Raw genomic sequence first — 27,500 nt, 5'->3', positions numbered from 1 at the left:
CAAATAATAATTTGATGTTAGGAATAAATGAAACAAATATTTTGTGTAATAATTGATCTATTAACAATAATTTATTACAAGTAATAAAACGCACACTCTTATTGACAACTCCAAACACTCGTGCGCTCACATTTCTCTACAAGTAAAACTATAATATTTACATTGGTATCGTATGTTCTCACTCGCCTCTTATTGCAAATTGTATGACGTAACTTATCTTACTGATCGTTAATGGTTCACAAGGTACATCTATCGACAGCAAATCAAACTATTTTTGTTGGAAAATAAACCTTATTACATCATACATAAGATGCCACGTAGCTTGATGTGCTGTCGCCTGTACATTCGTGGCAACGCCCACGGAATTCACCAACAAACTAAATTATTAAGGCCAAACTATCCGACTCTTGCAGAAAACGACTTGTATAGACGAATGTAAGTTAGAAGTATTTAATACATTTATCTACTTCTCTTAAGTAGTAAACCTAGTTATCAATCACCTCATTGGAGCCTAGGTCTATAAACCTTAAAGATAAGAGATCAGCCACCAAAAAATGGCACTTTTTCACGATGAGCATGAAACTCACTCAACACACCATTGTAAAATGAGCACGTAACAACTTTTTCTCCTATCATGTGTCAGAGCCACCAATAGACCTCTGACATGGTTCAACTGAAATGACACAGTCACTCTTACCCTAAGAAGTACGTTTTTTGTACTCGGAATGATCCACTTTCCGGTGAAAAATATATGACGAAAAAGGGGATTTTCATTCAAAGGTCCAATATCATCGATGAATAAATTAAACGAACACTTATTTCTAGAAGCCATTGCAATGTCTTGTAAGATCGTTATGGTATCGGGCAACGGCAAAGGAATGCAAATAACTAATAATAGATTGAGCAAGACTGTAAAACCCCACACTTATTTAAACAAAAATTAAATTTATTATCATTATAATTATTTCCATGAAACTGTTATTTATTTTATTTTTATCTGTTATGAATAATCGGTTTCTACGTTATAAACGAAATAACCCGATATTTATCTATAGTAGGTACTGTAGTGGAATGATGATATCTCCTGTGAACACGACGTAATAAAAATAATAGTATCAACAATACTAGTCGTTTTCTGCATACAGAGTTACCTTACGCTATACTGAGTACTTGACTACGAATATGGCTGAATCGCCTCGATTCAAAAATGTGGACTCGTCCCATAAAACTATCAACATTCAACCTTAACAGTTACGCTGGAGGGTATCCTTTGCTTTACCCGGTACGCCTACATCAGGGCTACTCCGAAAATGCTGTTACGTAGTTTCAGGTATATCTGTCACCGTCGCTCTAGCTGTGCGTGAGAAGGATGGCAACATTCGATATTTCACATAACGTTTTTCGGAGTAACCCCGCTTATTTGTTTTGTGGACGCAATGTCTTGAGTTTGATACTGAGCAATCTGTCTCTTTTGCTTCGTGGATCTAGTGTTCCCGTGACTGTAAAACGAACGGCTTTGCCGGCGGACCTAAACAAAAATAAAAGGAATATTACCAACGATTTTCGTCAACATCAGATAATTTGCAATTTTGTAAATTAGTATCATTTCAAAAACAAGTAAAAAAGTTGCAACCGAAAAATTAATTAATATAACTCATCATCGCAAAAAAGAGAACTAACATATAACTTTTTTATTTGCATGTCCTTTTGACCGGGTTGCACCGACCGTGATCTCAAGCTATTCTAGAATAGAACGATCTCTGTAAGAAGTTATTTCACCTAAATCTAACTCAATATTTTATACATTATCTATTTTTGTCATCATACACTACACGAACAGAGTCACTATTCTTTTCAATAGTCCTAACTTCCCAAGCCAAGGTTTTATACTGGCGCCATATCACGCGGAAATTCCGTCGCGGAAAATGTGCAATGAAATGCCAATACATTTCAATCAATTACAATTTGCCAAATTGTTTCTGCAAATACGTCATCAGACAATACGCGGAAGGTTGTTGAAGCAACTCTATTGATAGGTCTAGCGGTTAAAACCATAGCATAACTGAGTCAGTGCCATGGGCGTAGCCAGACTTGGGCTCAGGGTGGGGCAACAGTCTAAAATAATAAGTAACTAGCAAACTATACCGCGGTCTTACCCCGGCTAATTTTTTCATACAAAAAGGTAAGGCACCCTTTTTTGCGACTGGAAAATGCACTGAATTGCATACTCAACCGAATGGCCAATGGCTTATGTGGGGCTCTCCCTGCCAGAAGGGCAAGTGCCCCACCCTGCCCCACCGTGGCTACGCCCATGGTCAATGCCTGAGGGATGGGAATGGGAGCGGCACGAGAGGGGTGACACTGACATAATATTTTGACATGACAGATCATACAAATCTGAAGGAGATTTGACGTCTCGCTGATGTTTGATGTCACAAAAAAACCCTCCTATGCCGATCCTATAACTCAAGGTGACTCAGTAAAGCGCTAGAGATAGATACACTTATGCCCGTTTTCACCATCAATCCCTAATTTTTAAGTGACCCCTATGTCAACAAAATTCCTTTTATTTGTCACCATAGGGGTCACTTAAAAATTTGGGATTGATGGTGAAAACGGGCATTAGGCCCAGCTAATATACTTTCATTTAGTTTTGCCTGACCCTAACCTAACGTCTGCCATATTTTGTTGTTTAGTAATGAGACCTAAGATTACACGTCAGTCCGTCACTCACCAGGGGCCGCTGTGGTGGTGCTGGTAGACGAGGATGTGGTGCTGCTCGTGGTAGACGTGGCTGCAGTGGTAGGAGCTGCTGTGCTTGTGGGCTTCTGGAATTGACAAAGATACATACACAGTTAGTTGTATATTTTCGAAGATGGGATTGATCAATCATGAGCGGTATTTATAAGTCAATTGTGAAGCGATGCTCTCTTTGAATCTACAACTAGATACACTCAAGAACAGAACGACTTTGTGTCACACACAGAAGTGGTTCAAGAGAAACTCTCGACTTCGGAACTCTCGGAATCGTTGGTTAAATGGTTTTATCCACGAAATTCAATAGGGTAGTAGACCAATCGACACTTTTCATGAGCTGTCAAAGTCACGCACCACCTATAGATTTTGTATGGAAATGGCCATGACGATCGTCGCGTACTTAGTTTACTGAATTTATTGAAATTCCCCCTTTGGACCTATGGTGTGAGTGAACGTCCTGTAGTGGCTGAAATGATGATGATGAAAAATCTAATTTTTCAAAGAAAACTAGGCAACTCCGTCTTTTTTAGTTCTCGGTCTCAACTACCCAATTTTATGCATGCGCATTCTTGTTCATACAAATTTGAATTCTAAGGCCCAGAAAAGACGGTGAAACGCTACTGCAACGAAACTGCAACTGCTAGTTACTTTTGAGTTGCATCTAAGTTTCTGCCATAGCGTCCGTTGAGAGACCACACATGACGCGACCAGTTTGAAACTTTCAGTTTCAGTTTCATTCATCAGAATCATCACAAAGTTGCAGGTTCGTTGCAGTTGCGTTTCACCGTCTGTTCTGGGCCTAACTCAACAAGATAGTTTGAAACTCACATTAATCAGTTCTATCCTCGTCTCCAAAGCCTCCACCTTGCCCACGAGCGTGGTGTTCAGACTCGCGACCTGTTCCTTCAGCTCGCCGTCTCTCTTGCCGTTGTCCGTCACATTGGCAATAGTTTCATTGGCCCTGACTTCCAGCGTGTGAAGCATTGTCTTGACCTCGTCGACACCAGACACAGCTGTCGTCGCTTGCTTACGCGCTTGGTTTAGGGACTCTTCGAAACCACTTATCTGTGAATAAACAAGAGTAAAGATCAGCTGGTGTAGAGAAAAAGAATAAAACAAATGAAGACCAGTCCAAGAGGATAGTCAGGATTTTTTTTTTATCGATTACATTTTCTCGCCATCTTTAGCGTACTATTCCACTATAGTAAAAGTCCTTTACTCACAAACTGGCTTATTCATAGAGAAATATGCACACACATAATGAGGTTGGTAGGTAATAAAAAGTGATTTCACTCTGAGGTGGTTCGATATCTTTTTTTAGTGGAGGGCAGACGAACCTTTACTTCAAACTCCTCCTACATATGTTCTTCAGATTAACATCGGTCCAATGACAGTTTAATTTTTCCCGGGACTTGATCTTCACTGGTTGGGTTTTTATTGGCGGACAAGCTGTAGATCCTGGCTACACAGGAGCTGAAGCGGTGGGAACGAGAGGTGGGAATAGTCCCATTACAGATATTAATCAAGATATACATGAATAATCACTGACCTGTGACCCGAAGTAAGCGACAGTGCGTTGCAGGTCAGCCAGCCTCCTTGGCGTGTCTGCCAGCATTGGTTCTGCTGCCAACTTCTCTGATACCTTGGACACCTCCTCCGCCGCCTTGTCAACCCTCTTGGTCAACTCCTGGTACTCGTACTCTAACTTAGTCAACCTTATACTAAGATCGCTGGCATTGGCCTGCAGCTCTTTTGCCGCCGAGTGGCAGCTCTGTAGCGCGTCACCTACACTGACGCTGCTTGTTGTTACTGCGGACAAAAGTGGTACTATTGACTAAGGTGTTATGGTTTCTTTTGCTTATTAAATGGCGGCTCTACCTTATCCATCAATTGCAAAATCAAGGTTACAGTACAAATAAGGTAATTAGGTACCTAATAATTATATCGTATTTAGATTTAATTTGTTTATTATAACTGAACCATTAAAAATTAACCATTCGGGTTATTCTCGGTAGATTAGGGTAATCGGGTTATTCCTAAAGGTCCACGACTCTCAAACTCGAATGTAAAGTTTAAAATCAAATGTAGACTTTATTACATTTTAGTTTCAGATGTATTCTAGAATGACTAGCTACTTATCATAGCTGTTGTCATTTACCTACATAGATAATAATGGAAAATAAACACAGGTTTTCTCCGAAAGCGTTTTTCGTGTTAACTTGTCTTAAATTCACAACAGGTTTTTTAACCACAGTGGCAGGAAGCCAAGACATTCGCCTTGAACTTTGAATACAATGATAAAGACTGACAAAACTTATCACGATTCTAGCCAATGGTTCTGACGACAAACCCATCGAATAACTTTCGATTACAAATTATTTATTTTATCATATCGACTCTATAACAATAAGAAACGTAATTTCACTTACAAGGCGACGTTATGGAGTCTCATTTGAGAACAATGGAAAATCCAGTCACTGCGTAGGTGTAATAATTTATTGTTACGACATCGTATGATTAGTCAGTAAGAATAATTTGAACTTTATCCCGGTAGACATAAGTAAAAGCATCTTGTTAGTTCCTGTCAGTCCCAGATAGTTCGCAAAACATCCCACGCTACGAAATGGCTTGTCATCCTCAAGTACAAGTATACAGGGTGTTAGGTAAAATGGGTATATGAGCCGACACTAGCCCATGTTAACATGGGCATATAAATGGTGAAGTCAGAAAATTGATATCTCCATTTTAATTATTTAAATACTTATTCATACAAATCGGGTTTTATAAAATTTATTTTGTATGAAAATTAAAAAAATAAAATGATGATATCAAATTTCTGACTTCGCCATACCATTTATATGCCCATGTTAACATGGGCTAGTGTCGGCTCATATACCCATTTACCTAACACCCTGTATAGAATGTCTTGACAAAACTTTGTATTGTTTTGGTATTCCCACGTATGCTTACTTATGTTATCACCAATAATAAGCATAACTGGAAATACCAAAACTTGAGTAACTTTATTCAACGTTTAATGAAACACAGGAGTTAATAAACATCTTTTAGATACTAACCTACCACCAACCGGCCTTTGTGGAAATCATTGGGGGAGGCCTATGTTCAGCAGTGGACGTCCTATGGTTGAAATGATGATAATGTGATGATGAGATACCTAATATATTTTTGCTAAAAGGAACTGTTGTCACCTTTTGAGATTACATCAAATTATACAATTACAGACCCTCGTTATCTATAAATTAGCAGACGCGAAGCTACAAGTAATTGGCGTGAACAATGAACATAGTAATTCTTTCCTAAGAAGAATCAAATATTGCACCAGCTTTATTGGAGCGATGTAAGTAACGCAAGATCATGCCACTGCAGACTATATTTACGGTATTAATAAGCGTCAAGGTTAAAATAATTGACACACATTTCAATTAGAAAGAACCTCCAAAGGACTATGAATGTAAACAGTAAAGTATCAAATATGGCATCTATAAAATGCTTTTAACAAGGATAAACGAAGGACAGACTGCACGCCAGAGTTTAATGCCTCAGCGTGAATGGCATGTAAATAAAATAATTAGCGTAGCTGTCAAAACGAACCTCTGTCCATTTCCATGCGGAGGGACACGATCTGTCTCCGAACATCAACGAAGAGCCAAAGTACGGTTGCGGCTGAGACGACGCATACGCAGAGAGCAAGGCCCGCCGCAAGCCGGACGAAGGGCCTGGTGCGGCGCCGGCGCGTGGTCCGTCTACCCCAAGGCTCCCCCTCATCACTGGAGGCAGAGAGCAACCTCCCCCCGCGGGAGACTCCCCCTCCGACCAAAGCGTCAAGCTCCCTCCGTTTCCGCATCTTCTTTCCCACTCGGAGCGGCACTGCCGCGTGCACCGCGCTCTCCATGCCGCACCAGCTCGCTACCGCAATCGCATCCGCGCCGCACTATCCACCACCTTCTCACACACTTTCACTTTACTCCTGCCCTGACTTTTGACACGCGTGCGCACTTCGCAGAGTCCACGACACTAGTGAGCTATGTAAATAAAAAATCACGGTCAACTGCAAGTCTACGTCTTAATTGTAGGTTAATGCCACCAACTTGATACACGACACAAGTGTAGGTGTACATTATATTAATCGCGACTAATGTCTGCCTGTGCTTCTTGGCGATACGTGCGTTTATGGCTTAGTTATTATGGTGATTAAACAAAATACTTATTTCCTGAGTTTGCGTGTCCGATATCGCAAATGAAAACAGCAATTTACGATATCTTCTATCGGGATATCAGTGAGGATGAATAAAACAATTTAGCAACGTGTTTATTATTGTTTTGATCTAGAAATGTCTACGAAACTGCACAATCATTAACAGAATAATTTAAGGTTCTTTAAGTACTATCATGGGTAACTTAAACACGGTAGAGCAATGATAATTTCCCCTTTTGATCTGAATAACATGGCACAACATGAAGTTGATGGCGTACCTAATTGTTTCAGGCTTGGTTGCACTTTCTTTTATTTTCACAAAATCCAGACAGATTCTTCGTCTAACATCGACCAAATTAAAAAGTCATTAAAACTGACGTTTGATAACGTCAACTTGAACTAGACCTTGAAGAGAACAGCAACATTTGGCGTACGTGACAGAATTTTAACGAGTTTAATTAAGACAAATGACGTTATGATTAAATATATTTCATTTGATTATGAATCACCATATTCGGAACTCTAATGCTATACAGAAAAAGGTTATTTAAGCTCGTCATTCACCTCGTGACTTCTAATAGATAGGAAACGTAAAATGTTAAGTAAGGTCATTTACTGATTGACTTTTGTTTTGTTGCTAAACTTGAAAGCCTTGATCTTGGAACTTGGCACAGTTAGTGTCCGCTAAGTTCTAATTTGGCTCATATCAGTTTAATCCTAGTAAGAAATCTTCACAGAAAGTACTCATGCTTTCCTTAGCTCTCTTGCAGCTTTTTAGCGAATTATACTTTAAGGCTGAGTTGCACCACCTTATTTTACCCGTGACTTTAACCTGGGTTTTTGTATGGAGTTTGACAGACTTCTGACGTTTGTTAAAGTTAAAGTAAGATGGTCAAACCCAGCCATAGCTTCACTTTTCAGATCAAAACTCGAAATTTTCAGAAGAACAAACTCTACAAACTTAAATTCTTGCAAACAAAATGGGAAAGAACACAAGAGACAAGTCCTACGTGATTCTACCTTGTAGAGCACTTTATCCTTATGGATTAAGACATGATTATACTTGGCAATGGTCAATCAGGAAACATGGCTGACCTAGCCGAGCCAGTTGCCAATATGGAAGAGGTCGATTCCTAACCTTTTATCACTCGATGCATTTGCATTTTGCTAGTGTTTTGCATGTAAAGTATTGTTATACAATGTAAATAAGCAAACTTCTTTGTTGCTACGAAACAACAGATGCAATTTCACAGAACAAAGTCGCGTTCAATTTTGTCGTTTTAAATATCGCTCGTGTATGCAACTTTGATATGCTGAAAGAGCGTGGAAGATCGATTTTCCATACGGGACAAGCTAAGTAAGTTAGCAGAATTTAATTTACTTGAAGACCATTAAAATCACAACATGGTTGGATAGTTTATAGTTAGATTCTGTCAAATAAACAAAAGGTCCTAGGTTCAGTGACAAAGTGGGGCATACAAATTGGAAAATCAAAATGGGATGGTTTGGTTAGTTATAGTCTAAAAACAAATGATTCATTCCTAAAGAGCACAATAAGTCGTGGATTTATTTTAACCAGGTCAGATGCTTAAAAAAGCTCGTGATATCTGCCATTTAGTTAAATTACAAAGTCTTGAAAGTTTGAAAGCCTACACAGCTGCCAAGTTTAAAGTAATTTAAATTCGTCCATGAAAGTTTTATAACAAGTACAATTACAGCTATTGTACAGCCTTGAAATTATTTATAACGCTATAAAATCAATAAGCTTTTTTTAGAGGAAGTCCGAGGTGTGTAATCATACGTACCTACTTTACAATTTACATTACATCGAGGAACTTAAAGAAATACAGAGCGAGCGGAAGGTCAACTAGCGTCCGATACTTAATGATTTTCCATAAACTCGACAAGGCCAGAGCCATAATTAAGTACCATTAAATGTGAATATGGGCTATTAAAAAGTAAGGAATGTCTCTTATTTTTCGAATGTTAAAATGTATCAAACATACGAAAAATAAGAAACATTCTTTGGATTATTTCTACAATACGGTTCGAGTATGCGTCAAATTAATTTGCCTATTAAAATAAATAAATTAACCTGCAATGCCATGACTGAAAGAAATAACACAATCCCATTCCCATCCCAAAATAATTACATAGAACAATAACTACGTGGATTTTAGTGAAGTTAGCGGGAATGCGGGATTATAGAAAAAAGGATTGATTATTTTGAATTGTTAATTCTGTGTTAGCGAAAAATTAAAGTTCACCTTAAACAGTTATTAACAAACTGGAGTTTTAACCATGTTACAAGATCTACAACGTACCTACTTAACAAATCGCCGACCTCGTTAGTGATTGGTCAAGCATTATCTCAATATAGGTAGTCTAGAAATTATGTTTTTCATGTTGCGCCTTATGTATTTTGCAGCCATGGGGGACCATAACTAAAACGTCTTTGTCTCTCCCATAAAATAATGTAGAGTAACGCAGATCCAGCGACATCATGACTCTTACATTAATTATTTATCACTTTCATCGATGTAAAATCCATTAACTATTCAACCCGCCCATATCACCTTTAACAACGCCTTTAACCAACTTAAAAGGCACCAAAATAAACCTTATGATCACCAAGAAGCACAAGTCACACAGGGCACAATACCGAAAACTGCTCTACCCGTTTGACGTTATGTCAATGTACCGTAAAGTGTTGTTGTACGATACGACCCCGGTACGTATCGACCTAAGCCTGAATGAAAAGTGCGCATGCGTGCAAGCCAGACAAGTCAGGATATCTACTAAATAGAGTATTTTTCATCTCATAAAGTGTTTTATACACTCGAGAGCAATGTATTTGCGCACTGACTGGTTGAAAAAACGACTGGCATTTGTTTTAGTTACTGCTGAATAAAAAAAGTAGTTTTCTGGGTTTAACATTTTGGTTAGTAACCTATTTGTAAAATCCTTTGATTCATCACAAAAATACGAATGTTACGTATTTTATCAGCTCGGCTTTTACATTATTTTAAAAACGTACAATAATCAGCGTCATACGTTCAACAACATCCAAGTATTGATAAGGCAGCGAGATTAATGTTTTGATTATAATATTTACACTGAATTTATGAACACAAAGCTGCATAAAATTCGTTCTGATTTATCCCGCGTAATCTCCCTTGTTAATACAGTAAAACGCGACATTTTCTGATCATCACTTGCCATAGAAAACACGAGCGAGGAACACGAATGTCACATGACGTAAAATACACAGTTTAAATTCAAATCACGGAATGGTTTCCAGAAAAGTGAAACCCAAAAGCAAGGGTCCCTTAGGGCGGTAAGGACTGAAATAGCTGTAACGTCATCACGTCAAGCAGGCGCGGCGGCGCATGCGTTCTAGAGCCGCGTGAGATACTTTATCTTGGAAGATAAACTGGGGAGATAAGGTTGATTTTAGTTAAGTGGTTATTAATACCCTAAATCGAACACATAGCGAACGCTAAAGGTCAAACCATGTTGGAAGAACGGCGCTGAAATAAAGTGGAATTTCAACGTAGAATTGACTAAGCCAGCGTTCAGCCAAATGACGTCCACTGCTGGACAAAGGCCTCCCCCAAGGATTTCCACAACGACCGGTCGGTCTAAATTAAATACTACGAAGAGATAAATCCTATACAAATAAAATTATCATCTTAATTTTCCAATGTAGAGCGCTCTCATTAGCATACAATTTAGCAACGGTTTAGCAAAAACACGTTAATTCTCGCTGCAGTATGTGACAACAAGACGAGCGTATGTAATTTCAGTTAGTCACGTCACGCTCCACTCATGAACGCAACCGCAACGGTTTATAGAGCGTAATTGATACTAAATTGAGATGCATCAAGTGATTTAACCGTGCTCCTATTTACTGAAGCAAAGCCATAAAAGGATGAACGGTATTTTGGGAAAATCTTTCTTGTTGATGTAAACGTGATTGAACAATGATTGCTGTTGTTTACTGATTACTGATACAGGAGCATCTTGGAAATTGTCATTTAAGACAGATTCAACGATCGTTTGTATGCTAATATTCTCTCTTAAGTTTAATGATGAGAAATGGGATGGTACGGTTTAAGGACGCATAGCTAAATACTTAAAAAATAGTAGATTTATTCCTTAATCTAAGTTAGGTACTAAATTCGTAACGTAATTAATTTTAAGCACTTAATATGCAAGATCTCGTCGAACTGCACAATTTCACAAAACACTCGCCGTTACTCTACGACTTATAAAGTCACAGTAGAGCTTGAGGTGTTTTTTTTTGCATTTGTATACCGATTTCGATGCGAAATCCTATGAATTTCAATACGATTTGAGATAACGTCGAATGCAAATATTGAAATTCGGATGCATTGAAAATATCCTTAACGGACATGGAGGTCTAGCTGTACCTAGTGTACGTTGCTATAGCTTACTTCACAAGACTGTCGCTGTAGGTGAGTCATACTTATTATTAATATTAATAATTGTAATCAACAAAGGACAAGTGACAATAGTTGTTAATTGCTATGAATTATTTAATTGACCGTGAGCACTGGCGCCTATTAACATTATACGATAGCGGTCACGTACAGAAATCGCTTTCATACAGGTTTTGAGAGCAACTAAACTTGTTTATAAGGAATCGTTTAAATATCTATTAAGATATTCTAGAATTAAGGTGCGAAATCTTAATCTTCACGGATGAAGTCGAACGAGAACACAAGATAAGCGATGTTGAATCTTATCTAAAGTGTAACAAACACTGTTTTTCAACATAGATGTAAAGTCTGATGTAGCGAAGATTATACGTACTGGGCCTCAATTGATAACCAAGAAACCAAGGAGCTAAAGAAAGATCGAAATAGCTTGTCATTACCACACTAATATAATACTTCATTACTTTATCCAATTATCTATAGAAATAGGAAGTAGATCGCATGGCGCACTGAAACGCCGAGAGTGCAAAGGTTCCAGGTTCGATTCCCAGTTAGGTTTTTAGAAGCATTGAATGTTGTCTTGACCCTCTCTCTGCCTTGTAACACAAACGTAATATCGACCATTCCCGTTAGTTCATGGTATATCTGTCAGCTCATCTGTGTTTCCATGACATGGAAATGAATCCTCCCAATTACGTTCGCCGAATTTATCGATCCGACTTCGGTATAAATAGAGTTCCCCAGAAATAAGTAAACATACAGGTATGCAATCTAAGTGGACGATCTGAGGTCAGAGGTGCGATTGTGTAAAGTTGTTCATGGATGGACAATGAATACAATTGATCATCGATCGTATATCTAAATTCGAATTGTGTAATTTTGTCCATTCCATGAAGACCGAAAAGTGACCGGTCGTATATAATCGTTTCATGGATTTGCGTTTTATTAATGAAAAACATTCGCTAAAACTCATTATTTTTTAACAAATAACAAATGAAATCCATGTTCAAATGCAGTTTTTTTTAATTAAATTTTATGATTGCACCTTAATAACATACTTTTATTCATAAAAACATTGAATTCGAATTAAAAATTTACCTCTGCAAATCATATAACCAAACGCATAGAACGAATGAAATACGAGTTTCACTACCCGCCCCCAGTAGTAGGGAATTTAGTGCAAGAACCCCTCCACTTTGGTATAGAAGGCTCATTTTTGCACCAGTTGGTCTTTGGGTGCTCCTGAGTAGATTTCCGTCGGTAGACATCGGGAGCCCCCCCTGTGGTAGCAGGGGGAGGGGGGGCAAGTTTCCTTCTGCCGCGCTTCACTTTAAGGCCCATATCTTCAAAATTATGGATATTAGGGCAAGTGTGGTGTCATTTTCAGATAATTAAAGGATGGCGAATTCATTTCTAGAACAAACTTTTTGCCTTTTTGTACAAAAAAATAGAAATATTTAGCAAAAATTACAAAAGCCAAAAAGTATTTTTTTAAATAAACGTCGTTTACTTTTAAACCACTGGAGATAATCTAATAAAAAAAATATATCCTGAAAGCTACATTTATCAGGATTATAAATATATACCTACCATTGTATGGTACTTTTTTCGAAAAAAGTAGGTGAAAAAAAATTTTTCTTCAGGACACAGCGCGCGAAATTTACTGCGCGTCGGAAAAAAATATTTATTTTATCCATGAATTCATACTATTTGGTTCATAAGCAAGTAAAGATTATTATTTTAGAATTTATTTAGAGTTCCTGGCACATAATCTACCATGATTTGTATTTTTTCTTCAATTAATTTTGAACTCTATATGTAAGACATAAGGTTGAAAATAGCCTAAATACATTTTAATGTTGAAAATATCTTAAGAAGAAAGCACTAAATAAAGAACTTGAATTTGTCTAAACGTCTAATGATTATTATTATTTTATAAACACATTTCTACATACTATTGTACCAGTGATTTAACGGAAAGGTAAGTGTGAGGAAAGTGAGGATTGATAATCATAGTACGGGAGATTATTTTTAGCATAAAGACTACGGCTGTGACCATTATAGTTGTTTTTTCAGACAGCACCAGCTTCTGCACTACTTCTTGCACTTAAATCTCACCATTTCCAGGCAAGCTTTGGCAGCTACGGCTAGCTCCATGTTGCTATCGACTCTGGTCCACCCCCAACCAGTCGGGTAAAGGAAAGACTGAGTCGGTTGCATGCAACTGATCCTATACGCGAAACCCTTGATAAACTGCCAGTAGCCAATGCTGATACAAAGCTGTCTGGGTTATCTTATGTAGGGCCACACCTAAGCGTAGTCCACAGTGACCCATTAGGATCTTTATTCTCCTTTTTTATTCCCTATCATCTAAAAAATCCTTTCAATGAGTTAGGTGAATTAAGCGTCTGAATGAAAGCCACCTAGTAGTCTTCTGATGCCGGATATGCTGACCCAAGCAGACCCATTTATTCCACATGCTCGAGAGCTTCTGTTGTTAGGCCCATTTTGTGGGACATGTGGTTCGTTCCATAATGCCCAGTTTGCGTACCTGTAATTGCTTGGGCTTAACTTTGATGAGTTTTCTCCATGACCCTCTATTTCCCTTTAGGAATGATTTGGAGAGGCTTATATCGTTGGAGCTTTCCCATTCAGCCCTGTGCTTCTTGGATATGCTTTTAGATAAAGAACTATCAGTTCTGACCCAATAGATATCGTCTCTGACCCTTGTCTCGCTAGACTGTCGGCTCTCTCATTACATTCGATCCTTGTATGTCCAGGTATCCCACATCAGGGACACTTTGTCATGCCTTTCGAGTTTGTTCATCTTTAAGACTCAGTTTGTTCATTCTAGACTCAACCTTCACTGAGGCGATGGCTTTGTTTGAGTGCTGCCTGTGGCTGTGGCTTAGGATGTAGATATTGCGTTTTTTACACCCCTGTTTTTAGTGCACACATAATTATAGTGTAGAATTCAGCTTGAAATACTGTAGCAAACCTCCTTAAACGTTCACTGTGTTCGTAGTGTTTACAGTAGACGCCCGCTCCCGTTCCCAAGGCTATCTTGGCTTGGAGCTCTCAGGCTGTTCTGTTGGGATTTTGGGCCTCTTTTCTAGTCGTCCCTTGTTCAAGATCTATCCACTTATTAGCTCAATCCACTGTTTTTTTCCCACTTATCATATTAATCCATTGGTATTGTTTTAGATCAAGTACCTCCTACTATTACTTACTACATGCTTGACTATGAACGAGTGCTGTAAGTGCCCACCAACCTAGGCAGTTTTGTATCAGAATTGGCTAGGGACAGTATATCAAGGGCAGTAATCATGTCCTTATGATTTTTTCAAGTTATTTAAGATTTAGTAGGTTCAAGGGGTTCGCGTATACATAGGGTCAGTTGCAAGCAACCGACTCAGTCTTCCCTTTACCCGACTGGTTGGGGGTGGACCAGAGTCGATAGCAACATGGAGCTAGCCGTAGCTGCCAAAGCTTGCCTGGAAATGGTGAGATTTAAGTGCAAGAAGTAGTGCAGAAGCTGGTGCTGTCTGAAAAAACAACTATAATGGTCACAGCCGTAGTCTTTATGCTAAAAATAATCTCCCGTACTATGATTATCAATCCTCACTTTCCTCACACTTACCTTTCCGTTAAATCACTGGTACAATAGTATGTAGAAATGTGTTTATAAAATAATAATAATCATTAGACGTTTAGACAAATTCAAGTTCTTTATTTAGTGCTATCTTCTTAAGATATTTTCAACATTAAAATGTATTTAAGCTATTTTCAACCTTATGTCTTACAAATAGAGTTCAAAATTAATTGAAGAAAAAATACAAATCATGGTAGATTGATGTGCCAGGAACTCTAAATAAATTCTAAAATAATAATCTTTACTTGCTTATGAACCAAATAGTATGAATTCATGGATAAAATAAATATTTTTTTCCGACGCGCAGTAAATTTCGCGCGCTGTGTCCTGAAGAAAATTTTTTTTTCACCTACTTTTTTCGAAAAAAGTACCATACAATGGTATATATTTATAATCCTGATAAATGTAGCTTTCAGGATATATTTTTTTTATTAGATTATCTCCAGTGGTTTAAAAGTAAACGACGTTTATTTAAAAAATACTTTTTGGCTTTTGTGAATTTTGCTCAATATTTCTATTTTTTTGTATGAAAAGGCAAAAAGTTTGTTTTAGAAATGAATTCACCATCCTTTAATTATCTGAAAATGACACCACACTTGCCCTAATACCCATAGTTTTGAAGATATGGGCCTTAAAGTGAAGCGCGGCAGAAGGAAACTTGCCCCCCCTCCCCCTGCTACCACAGGGGGGGCTCCCGATGTCTACCGACGGAAATCTACTCAGGAGCACCCAAAGAACAACTGGTGCTAAAATGAGCCTTCTATACCAAAGTGGAGGGGTCTCCATACAAATCATTGCACTAAATTCCCTACTACAGGTGGCATACATACTTTAAGGCTAGGCAGGCTAAGTTGACTACTACTCTACAATAGGTGGCGTTAATGGACTACGAAAAACGACGTGAAATGTTTACTTCTTTTTATTTATATATAGGGTAAACCACCCAATCATTGGCACCCTACCAATTTATTGGCATGCTCCAGTTTTTTAAGAAAATTAAGGTTTTTTGTAGCCAAACCTTATATTTTTTAGTAGAAATTGTACAGTAATATCATTTATTACTCAACTGGCTACACACGTTTTTTATTTTTTCAAACATCGCGGCGCACCAACCATTTGTTTGACAAACCGCGACCTGTGCGAAAAAAACAATCGAAATATTCGTTTTTTACTAAGGTAAGAGCTATCATAATCTTTTGAAAAAATGCAAATCTATTTTGTTGTCCCTATACATAATCATTTTGTCTTATTATTGAATATATTAACTGCCTTTTTAAAACATTATTTTATAATTTAACCGCCAACTTTTAATTATTTGTGGTGTGCCAACATTTGGTATGCGTAAAATCTGTTTATCCATTTTATTGGCACACATGCCAATAAAAGGGTATTTAACCTTTAACTATGGACGTCGGGTCTCAGAGGCCCACCCCCCTTTTCAATTTCTCGGTTTAAATACCTTCCCGCCACGTGCTGCTCTCGACCATCTCAGTAGCTTCAGTTTTAACTGTGTTTGGACCGAGGAGGCATAAAATCGCGTCTTCCAGCACTTATTACGCGAGTAATAACCATCCAAAAATTTATCGGGGTCTGGGAGACCCGATGACTATAATTTCCATACAAACATTCTTGTATGGATGTGACTTGTCAACTATATTTTTTTTATAGTATATCATTATAATATGTCGTAAATTGTTTTAGTTTAAGAATACATAATGGTAGAAAGTATCTGAGTACATCAGCTATATCATTAGCCCAACTATCTAAGTAAAATTCTAGAAGTAAGGTTTTACTTGTAGACGATCCTTCTTTTGAGTTTAGATGTCTTGAAGGTATCATTGCTGCAGATTCCGATTCTGAATGGTGTATATTTTGCCTACCAAAGCTCTCAAAGACAGATAACAGTCATGCCTGTAGAGATAATTTGTCTTTAGTGTTCTAGGCCACTGTTTGTAATTTTAGTAAGTTTAACCCTTGTCAAAATTTTTATTTTATGTCTTTCAGAAATTCTGTTCATGTTTTTGTGTTACACGTTTATTAATTAGCAAGGAAAAAAATATTAGTTTGATTTATTATTAATCGACTGTAATTAAGGAGCCTATATGTGATGCCAAGTCAATTAACACTGAAAAATGTCTATGTTTTTTAAATTTGGCAAAAAATAATTAAATAATGATTAAAAATTGATTACATTTACTACTAGATCCTTTATTACTAGTTATTAGATATATATCAACTCTTTGATAAATTCCAATTGGTTCAGATATGAAATTATGAAGAATTTTGGATAGGGATCTGTGAGACCCGACGTCCATGGGAGTGTGATTATTTTTTCACGACTATAGTTAAAGGTTAAAATAATTTGAGTTTATTAAAAATTATACCTTGGTTGTCTCAAAATTGAGTTTAAATTGCATTTAAAATATTTTTTAACGTTTTGGATACACCAATCCAAATGTTGGCCCACTGCCAATTATATAAAATCCATTTATTGGCACGGGTGTCAAACATTGGTTAAAAAGGTGCCGATAAAAAATATTATCTTTTCAGCCACTTTCAAAGCCTTTCAAAGTCTTATTCCACTAATCCCCGTTGACAATCCCCGTCAACGGGGATTAGTGAACTTTTTGTTCATTAATCCCCGTTAACGCCAATGGAGTTTACGATGGGGATTAATCAACTAAAAAGTTAATTAATCCCCAGTACGTTAAAAATAAAATACTCATGTAAGAATCAGGTACCTTCTATTTATTACTGGATAAGAACTCACTTATTATTTTTATTATCAAATTAAATTAAATTTAAGACTGATTACAATACTTAAAAAAAATTAACACTTACCTGATTAACCAAAAGCACTATGGATATTGAATCGTTATTCTCCATTCATCATTTAAAAGAAGATGGAAACGATTACATACAAATTTGGGCCAAGATGTAACAAGATAAAAATGGTGTAAATTAATAGCTTTGTAATCAGGCTTAAATTTAATTTAATCCCAACTAATATTATAAATGCGAAAGTAACTCTGTCTGTCTGTCTGTCTGTTACGCTTTCCCGCTTAAACCTCGCAACCGATTTTGATGAAATTTGGCATAGAGATAGTTTGAGTCCCGGGAAAGAACATAGGATAGTTTTTATCCCGGTTTTTGAAATAGGGACGCGCGCGATAAAGTTTTTCTGTGACAGACAAAATTCCACGCGGGCGAAGCCGCGGGCGGAAAGCTAGTTTGATTATAAAAATAATCAATAAGTGAGTTCTTATCCAATAATAAATAGAAGGTACATGATTCTTACATTAGTATTTTATTTTTTAACGTAGTTTTCTGAATAAAATAAACTAAAAAGTTCATTAATCCCCATTATAAGCTCCATTGGCGTTAGCGGGGATTAATGAATAAAAAGTTCACTAATCCCCGGGATTATTGGAATAAGCCTTTGAAAGTGGTACCACGGTCTACTATACAATTCAGATTGAAACATCCTGATCATCGCTCTAAGCCCGGTCCGTTCACAATTTTAACTGACGAGGAAGAACAACTTTTTTTTGACTGGATAAAATAAAAATCAGTAGCAAAAAAGTATTTCCGAAGAGAAAAGAAGATTTGATAAAAGTGTTTATGGAAAGTTTAAAACCATTTTTAAATATAAGCGTTTGAACTGATATGGTATGTTCTTATACAAATAAATGTTACTTTTCTTATAACAAAGGATTTTATTTTGTTTATTTCTATCATGAATCTCTTTAAAACCTCTACATAAGATCTAGCAGCTATTTTTCAGTCTTGCGAGAACAGTGCCAATAATAAGTAAATATCACTGCCAATAAAAGGTTTGGCTATGCCAGGAACTGGTATTTTGAGGTATTTTTTTAAAAGGTACACTATGTTGAATAAATGACTTAATTTATTAATGATAAGTACTTTATAATATTCTGCAAAGATTAAAAGACCAATATAAATGATTTGTTCTTTGATAAAACATATTTTTACATGCAAATTTTATCGGTTTTGTGAAGTAGCTGCTTAAAGTGCCAATAATTGGGTGGTTTACCCTACTTTAATGCCAAAATTTTAACCTAAGGCGAACTTAATCTCACATTTAATCAATTATACATAAATAAGTGTTTTGAGAAGTAGTATTTTAATCTATGTTCTGTGAATGACAAGTGTTATCTGTCAAGTGTCAAAAAACTTGAAAAACTTTTACGAAGTTTTTGAATTATGTTAAATTTGTTTATAAACACAAGTAAGTATAGATTATTACACTAAATTAAGGCATTCTATCAAAAATGAAAACAACCCAAGTTTCAATAACTACTCCTGTAACTTTGGTTTCTTCATATCAAATAATCAATTTCATTTTCAGTGCCAAAGGCAAGAATAATTGCCCACGCCAGATGGAGACCCAGCTAAATAATGTAGTAACAGCGCGTGGTCGTGTGATGAGGGTTCCTTGACTTGAGTTCTGGCGCAACACGTCCTGGGCACTAAACAAGATTGGGGATGGGACGTCTAAAGAGGTGCAAGCCTGGAAAACGGTAAGGCCTATTTTATTGACATTAACCAATAAACTGTTCAACATACTTACACAACATAACATTATTATGACTTATAATGCGAACAGCTAGGGACTGGAATTTGTTGCCTGCTGCTGTCTTTCCCGAAGACTATAATCCGGGGGTTTACAAGGCGAGAGTGAATAGGCACTTACAGCGCAGATATGTACCATCCTAGACTGCATCCCACTTAACACTTGGTGCGATTGTGGTCAAATACCTGCCTCGTTATGCATAAAAAAAACAGTGACTAAGATTTATCACAATTTTTCAGCCACATTCTAGCTAGCAGCTAACATGTTTTTTTTGTTTCTCATTGCAGCTCTCGTCTTGCTCTACAGCACTTGCACTTGTCCCACCATCTACCAGTGTTGGAACTCTTCCAATAATTTCCCACACCCAGGTGGAGAATACTCCAGTTACTGCTACTGCTACTCTAAAATATGTAAGTTAAATAATGGAATATGATAATGTATGTTTATATTATTATTATGTACTAGCTTACCGCCCGCGGCTTCGCCCGCGTGGAATTTTGTCTGTCACAGAAAAACTTTATCGCGCGCGTCCCTGTTTCAAAAACCGGGATAAAAACTATCCTATGTCCGTTCCCGGAATTCAAACTATCTCTATGCCAAATTTTATCAAAATTAGTTCAGTGGTTTAGGCGTGAAAGCGTAACAGACAGACAGACAGACAGACAGTTACTTTCGCATTTATAATATTAGTAGGGATTAGTAGGGATTAGTAGGGATAGTAGGGATGAACAGTATGATTTATGTTGCACAAATAATGAAGGTATTTTTAGTAGCTTTTGCCAGCGGCTTCACCCGCTTAAAATTTAGTTTGTCACAGATTGTCATAAATTATAAACTGTATGTTAATCTAGGTTACAAACAATAATACTGTTAAGTTTACACAAAATCCGTTCAGTAGTTTTGGCGTGAAAGAGTAACAAACATCCAGACATTATGACATCCAAACTTTCGCATTTATAATATTATAGTAGGATAATAGATATGTGTTGTTGCTATATCCTAGCTAGCAGCTAATATGTTATTTTGTTTGTCATTGCAGCTCTCATCTTGTTCTACAGCGCCTGCACCTGTCCTACCATCTACCAGTGTTGGAACTCTTCGAAGTGTATTAATGATTATTATTTTAGTAACCATAAAAGTTTAAAACAATACATTTTATTGCATAATTATTTGTTAGAAAAAACGACAAGTACAAATGAGTAGGGAGGCTGTTGATTTTTCATGGTTATTTTATATCTTGTTGATTGTTCCAAAAAAAAACTAAGTTTTCAAGAATGCTGTGATTAAAGTACCTATAGTATATTTAAAATAAAAACTTAGTTTGTAAAGAGACGAAGGCTGACCACAAAAGAAGTACTTATAGCTGTCTGTGTCTGTGTAAAGAATTTAAATAAAAAGATGTGTATATTTAAACAGTTTTCTTTATTTTATTAGTCATTTATTCCTGTAAATAAGCCCACACAGGGCACTTTTACATGTCCCAACATAACTTTACCCTACCACTTTGGCAGTATTGTGGGTTAAGGCTGATTAAAACGTGTTAAGTAGATAAGTAGGTACCTACCTAACTACTTTATTGACTTAATTTTAAGTAATTAATTGCGTAGTAGTATAGTACAAAACTTAGTAGTAAGTTTCAAGTCAAAATTTAGATTGTGCTTGTGTTTTAAGTACGTGCAATTTAATCATGTAAAATTAAGTGAAAAACACTTATCTACTTAACACGTGTAACTCAGCTTTTAGTGCTATAGTTGTTGATGAAAAAGAACTCTTGTGTCTCACTAAAACTTATTTCCATTAACACCAAGCACTCACCGCTTACCACACTTTATCTTTCAAAGAAATAAATTAACAATTTGCATACGAGGACGAGGATAGAATTACACCTCTATGAGAATTTATACGATTATCATGAGTTACGAGTCACCGCAATCATTTGACATTAGCAATGGGCTCATGAAACTTAGACAATTCGAATTTTCTGTCAAAATCATATTCATCATTCACTCATCGTATAAAATTACGATCAAATCGTTATCATATCGTTATCGTTTTATGAACTCCTTACACAATTAGAATTAGCCGTTTGACACATCATAACGTACGTTATGAACTGTCAAATGAATACGATTGCCTTAGACAATCGCACCACAGGTCGTCACGACAATCGGCAAATATCTGTTCTGACGTCAAGACGTGCTGGGTTGGGAGTGGTAGCGTGGGTGTGGTCACAATAAAAACAATAACATAGATAAACTGACTGATATGCCAAATGAACTAATGGGCATGGCCGAAATTACGTTTTGCCCAATAGGAGTCTCAATACAATATTATAATTTAATTGGGTCTAAATAAGAACTGGACCACAAAGAGGAATAATAGCCAATTGTTCATTTCAAATAAGTTCTTATGGCTTAAATAAACTACAGGGCTAAAAAGTTCTTAAAATATTACTTCAGCTACAGAGCTGTAAGTAATATTTTGAAGTACTTTCAAGTCAGGCATAGATTCAGGGCTATGATTGGTTCAGTTTGAATACTTTGATCAATTCACAAAACTAAAATTTCTAAAAATATTACAGGTTTAAAAAATACTAGACTGTTTCATACTTTTCTAATAGGGAAATACTTATGTAACCATTCTACACATTTAGTGTTGCAACAGTAATGTAACAACTAAAACTAATTACAGTTTAACCATTAGTACAAAGCATGAAGTATGCCTTATCAGAAACCAAGGTATGTGACACATACCACAGTAATTACAAATATTTCAACATTTGCATTGCTACAACTGTGATTTAATATGGTGCACTTTTTAGGTCACATACTGCATTACATAGATTAAGCCCATGAATGCTTGTGATATACATTAAATCTTCTGTAGCATGAGAAAACAAAAATGTAGTAGCTGGGAAAATGCTGTTTCTCTAAGGAATTTCTATAGAAATGATTTATGTTATTAAAATTTTCTAGCGAATAGTCTCTTCTCAAACTAAATTAATAATAATAATAATAAATAATAAATCTTTGGACAATTTCACACAGCGCCAGCTAGCCCCAAAGTAAGCAACTTAATGCTTGTGTTATGGGTGCTAGCTTAACGGATATATACTACTTATATACTTTTTTTTTAAAATACATACATTTTATACATAGTAACACCCAGACCCGTCACAGAAATTAAAATTCATCATTTCAATTTAAAAAACACAACTCGAAAAAATCTTCCTTAGGCAGTTTGATTTTTTCAAGTTGTTAATTTAAAATCTATAGTCAGATTTGCTGTTGACTGTACCAACAGAGTAATATTCGACACTTACCTTTGGCAACTTCTCTGCTCATAACAGTAACTTGGTCGTAGAGAGCAGCGCATATCCACGTGAGCATGAGCAGCCACAGGATGAGAGTGCCCCGGAGCGCCCATTGTAACGCACATCTTACTTCCGCTCCGATATTTGGTTCGGGAGCTTTTGGGGCTGAGCCTCTATTTCGCTCCTTTCTGAAAATATTAAATTAGGCTTAAAAACATTCTCTTTATGCTTTCAGTTTCAAACAATTGTTATCATGAAAAATTTTAAAATTTGTATAGTATTCTTAAAATGAGGGTGGAATTGAAAGTAATTGAACACAAATAAAGTTTTAAAAATTTCAACATACCTGCTGATTTTCTTTTTACGACTTGGAATAATTTCTAAATGCAAATCTTCGGATTCTTCGTCGCTAGACAAATCCAATAAGCGAAAGTTTTCCTTGTGGTCTTTCGAAGAAAGAGACATTTTGGTTCATACAAAACATGCTACAAGCAACTCACAAACAATCGTACGGATGTACACTTTGACTTATTAATCGCTTTAGTTAACAACACGTTTTTATACGACGTACAAAGATCGAGAGAATGGAAAGCGTTTGGATTGATTGATATGGTATGTTTAAGGTTAGAAAATCTTAAAAGAGACTATTGTTTAGACAAAAGCAGTACTAAAGTGCAGTAGTTTCGCCAGTTTTAACAATAACTGAAATAATCATTTATCAATAAAGAGGTATTTTAGTGCAAAATTACACAATCAAAAACACACAATAACTAGACGTCAATGTCAATTAAGTCACTGTCATGTGGTCATAGTGAAATTCAGTCGGGGGCGTTTGGCCGAAAATAGAATTAAAGATAAGAAAAATGGCGTTCGTTTAGCAGTTTAAAAAAATTATGGAAAATGGAAAACATCACTTTCGAAGTTAGGAAACATGTTTTTTTTTGCAGTTGCCAGTGTGATCGCCATTTTTGCTTACTATTTCTGACAAATTCTATTTTCGGCCAAACGCCCCCAATGTGTGACCACAAAAATCCTCAGAATCATCATAGTTTCTACTATAAAAGAGTAAAAAACACTATTAACACTACTAAAGTTAGCAAACGCGCCGAAACTGCCGTAGCAATCGCCATTTTGTTTATAAGCATTTTTTCCGTCACACGCCCCCATCCGTGCCCCCATTGTCGAAGCAAGCCCAGTGTCAGTGTATGTCCAATGGACTAACGTTACGCGTTGCTACTTCAGTCAGAGGTCATTCGCGCCGGTGTTGAGTCGTGTTTTTGAAAAATTAAAAATGACAAATTGTGCGATTTCCAACTGCAAAAACCATTCTAGGGTAGCCAATAAAGGTATTACCTATCATCGGTAAGTAATTTTGTTGCTCTAATAACTTTAATTTGCATATTTTAAAATTAATACATAAGTCTTTCAAGCTATAGTACCAGATAACCTAACTTTTGTAATGGACCATCACTGAGAGATTTCTTTGTTTTTTTGAGTCGATACCGTACACATTTAACCATATAACTCTATGCATTTAACACATACCGTAGGTCAATACGCAATGTAACATCAAATTAATACAAACGAAAGAAAAAGCCATTTAGGATCAAGGATAAAAAAATGCGTTTTGGACATTTTTCTGTCAAAATCAGAAGATGTTACTAGTGATGTGACGTTGATATTTTAAAATCGATTTGTTACTCACATAGAGTATCTAAGGAAACTAGATGTTTTGTCCTCTGTTAGACATAGGCCTTCTCTCCTAAGTATTTTCAATAGAACCGATCTTATAGCCGCTTTAAATATCGGACCGCATCCTAGTCATCGTCTTTTTTTCATGTGGGTCGGACGTCCTGTGCTGTACCTGTGTGTGAACTGCTTTATCAATTAGGGTTTTGGTCCAAATGCTGCATGATTGGTTATTTTTGACATGACATTGACAGATATGTCAAAATCCATCAATCACGCAGCAGTCAGACCCCACATCCACGTCCCGCCATCTAGCGGATCTTTCATTCGCGAAAACCCTCATTAACTAGCGGCCGCCCGCGACTTCGTACGCGTGGATCACGTTTTACCCCCTTCATCTATCTTACGCGGTTTAGATTTATTCATACATATGTTTTTACCCGCTAACTCCCGTTCCCGTGGGAATTTTGCAATATCCTGTTGTAACTAAGCTTTAAGTTTACTAAGGTACCTGCATGCCGAATTTCAAGCGTCTAACTTAAGCGATTTAGATTTTTCATACAAAAGGATTTTCCCGCTAATTCCCGTTCTCGTGGGAATTTCGGAAATTCCTTTCTTAGTGCACCTCTACGGTACCTAAGCTACGTCCCTTCTAAATTTCAAGTGCCTACGTTTAGCCGTTTAGGCTGTGCGTTGATCTCAGGCGTTGATATGTCACTAAGTCAGTCAGTTTCTCCTTTTATATAGTTATTTAGAGAGATTATTTATTTTGGAATAAATAATACCTACGTTTTCTTTTTAGATTTCCCACAAATCCTATTGTTAAAGAAAAATGGATCAATGCCACGGGTAAAAAGAACTGGTTTCCTTCAAAATATAGTACAATTTGCTCTATACATTTTAAGAATGATGATTTCCTAGTAACCGAAAAGAGCAAAAGATTACATGAAACAGCATATCCGACAGTACATGTGCTGAGTTCGACAACTAATGGAGAAGTATGTGAATAGTGTTCTATGATAATGGCATGGTATTTTTTACTAACATTATTTTTTAAAGTACCTTTTTTAAAGTACAAGTAAATAAGTATGTATGTAAATAAAAGTTGTTGTTTTACCTCTGTAAATAATGTTTGATCGCAGGATATGTAGTAAGAAAGTAATCAAAATAAATGTGATAAATGTAACAGGGTATTGTTATTTATTACAGGAATCAAGAAATGAAATCGTTGAGTTTGTGATATTCAAAGTTAAGGATGGTCTAGTACACCAGACAGAAGATGCTATTCAAGTATGTAAAGTATCTTAAAATAATTTTTAAACTACTAATTTGCACTTATAAATAAAATTAGGAAAAAGTATTTGACTGACAGTATAAATTGACGTAGAAAATAATGGCACGCTCGGTTTTCATACTGTCTACTTAAATGGTATGTCCCAAAAGATAAGGAGACAACATCATGTAAAGTGCCCCATAAGGACTACCTTTTTTTAATTATCTTTGAAGTGCCAAAATACTGGTCAAAATTGTTTTTTTTTTTTATTTGATTTGATCTAATTGACATGCAGTATCTATCTTAATTCAAATCGAAGTTGTAGCTGCGTATGTTTTCTGATTTCAGTTAAAATCGCAAAATAACACCGCAACAAGCTCAAAGTTTTCGTCAGACCTATCAGAAGAGAAGCATGGAGAGTTAGAAGCAAGTAGTCCATCTAAATTTAAACTACAAGACGAATCATGCTCAAGTACACCACCATCCCGAGAAAAGAAATTACATCAGATTTTACTGAAGAAAGAAGAAGTTATTAAAACAAAGAATTTAGAAATCAAAAGATTAAGATCACAAAATATGCGGTTACAGAAAAAACTCAATAAATTTAAAGATATTTTAATGAAATATAAAAAGAATTCTCGATTAAAGAAAATGAAATGAAAGCGTAGGCATAAAAATACCTATGCCAAAATGTACTAAGAAAGTCATGCTATTCTAGGGATAAATAGTATGTATGTTACGGTTAATGTGATAAATTGAAAATTATTAATAATAACCGGTTATTATGAATAATTACCGATAGTCGCGGTAAAAGTGATAAATGAATCACATTTAACAGTGATTATTTAATAATTCAAGCTTAGTACTAACACATTTCATAAAAGAGAACAACATCTTGTGTACGTGCTCGTGTACAGCCAAACTTTTGAACGTTTTGATATCATATATTAATACAATTTGGCATAATGAGTTTGGAGTGTTTCTTGCATAATATTACTTTTCCATGATGCCTATAACATAATCCGCCTATTTAGTTTTATACACACATAAATGACCTCATATTAATCACATTTACCAAATCATGCGGCAATTATTCATAATAACCGGCGATTATTCATAATTTTCACATTTATCACTTTGACCGTAACATGTATAATTTTAATTAATAACATCTTTTTAAGTATTATAGTAATAAAATAAATGGATAAGCATTGAACGAGAGGAACGTATATAACTCACATTTTTTTAAATAAAGGGTTATATTTTTTACAAGCTTTTATTTTATTTCATCTGTCCGATTTTTGTAATCAAATTGAAAATTATTGATCCACTTATTACCGATTGAGCTGAATTTTATTGCACAATAGGAGTTAAAGTATGAAATTGCCGTTTTTTCTTCAATATTCATTCGTATATAACTTTAAACTTAATTTCAAGATTTTTCAAAAAAAATTTTTTTTTTTTTTTCAATTTTCAACAGAAACATGTCAACATTCAACATTTTTTTGTAGGCAATTTTGTTGAATGTTGCGATGTTTCGTGGTTC

At 36.0% G+C, this 27,500-nt stretch overlaps 2 protein-coding genes and 1 long non-coding RNA gene across 6 annotated transcripts; 2 read left to right on the top strand and 1 right to left on the bottom strand.

Moving 5' to 3' along the window:
- Positions 1 to 39: 39 nt before the first annotated feature.
- Positions 40 to 24,633, bottom strand: LOC135079987 (uncharacterized). 3 transcript variants are annotated; one of them, XM_063974650.1, is made up of 7 exons: positions 24,538 to 24,633; positions 23,339 to 23,477; positions 23,002 to 23,180; positions 4,307 to 4,566; positions 3,586 to 3,822; positions 2,735 to 2,828; positions 40 to 1,528 (listed from the first exon to the last, which is right to left on the bottom strand). In XM_063974650.1, the coding sequence occupies exons 2-7, from the start codon at positions 23,455 to 23,457 to the stop codon at positions 1,485 to 1,487; spliced, it is 933 nt and encodes a 310-aa protein (XP_063830720.1). In that variant the 5' UTR covers positions 23,458 to 23,477; positions 24,538 to 24,633; the 3' UTR covers positions 40 to 1,484. The 3 variants fall into 3 exon arrangements, with proteins under 3 accessions (XP_063830720.1, XP_063830718.1, XP_063830719.1); XM_063974648.1 differs by lacking the exons at positions 23,002 to 23,180; positions 23,339 to 23,477; positions 24,538 to 24,633 and adding exons at positions 6,370 to 6,800; positions 9,636 to 9,732; XM_063974649.1 differs by lacking the exons at positions 23,002 to 23,180; positions 23,339 to 23,477; positions 24,538 to 24,633 and adding exons at positions 6,370 to 6,800; positions 9,594 to 9,612.
- On the top strand, positions 19,203 to 21,092 carry LOC135079989 (uncharacterized). 2 transcript variants are annotated; one of them, XR_010258928.1, is made up of 4 exons: positions 19,203 to 19,334; positions 19,455 to 19,626; positions 19,967 to 20,089; positions 20,719 to 21,092. It is a non-coding gene; the product is annotated as an uncharacterized LOC135079989 (long non-coding RNA). The 2 variants fall into 2 exon arrangements; XR_010258927.1 differs by having other exon boundaries at positions 19,205 to 19,626.
- Positions 23,456 to 26,685, top strand: LOC135079988 (peroxynitrite isomerase THAP4-like). Its single transcript, XM_063974651.1, has 4 exons — positions 23,456 to 24,354; positions 25,484 to 25,679; positions 25,891 to 25,971; positions 26,303 to 26,685. The coding sequence occupies exons 1-4, from the start codon at positions 24,284 to 24,286 to the stop codon at positions 26,612 to 26,614; spliced, it is 660 nt and encodes a 219-aa protein (XP_063830721.1). The 5' UTR covers positions 23,456 to 24,283; the 3' UTR covers positions 26,615 to 26,685.
- The last annotated feature ends 815 nt before the right edge of the window (positions 26,686 to 27,500 follow it).

The sequence above is a fragment of the Ostrinia nubilalis genome, chromosome 17 (assembly GCF_963855985.1).
Source record: "Ostrinia nubilalis chromosome 17, ilOstNubi1.1, whole genome shotgun sequence".
Classification (NCBI taxonomy): Eukaryota; Metazoa; Arthropoda; class Insecta; order Lepidoptera; family Crambidae; genus Ostrinia; species Ostrinia nubilalis.
The sequence above is the reverse complement of the archived record's forward strand: the minus strand, read 5'-3'. Positions and strand labels throughout refer to the sequence as shown.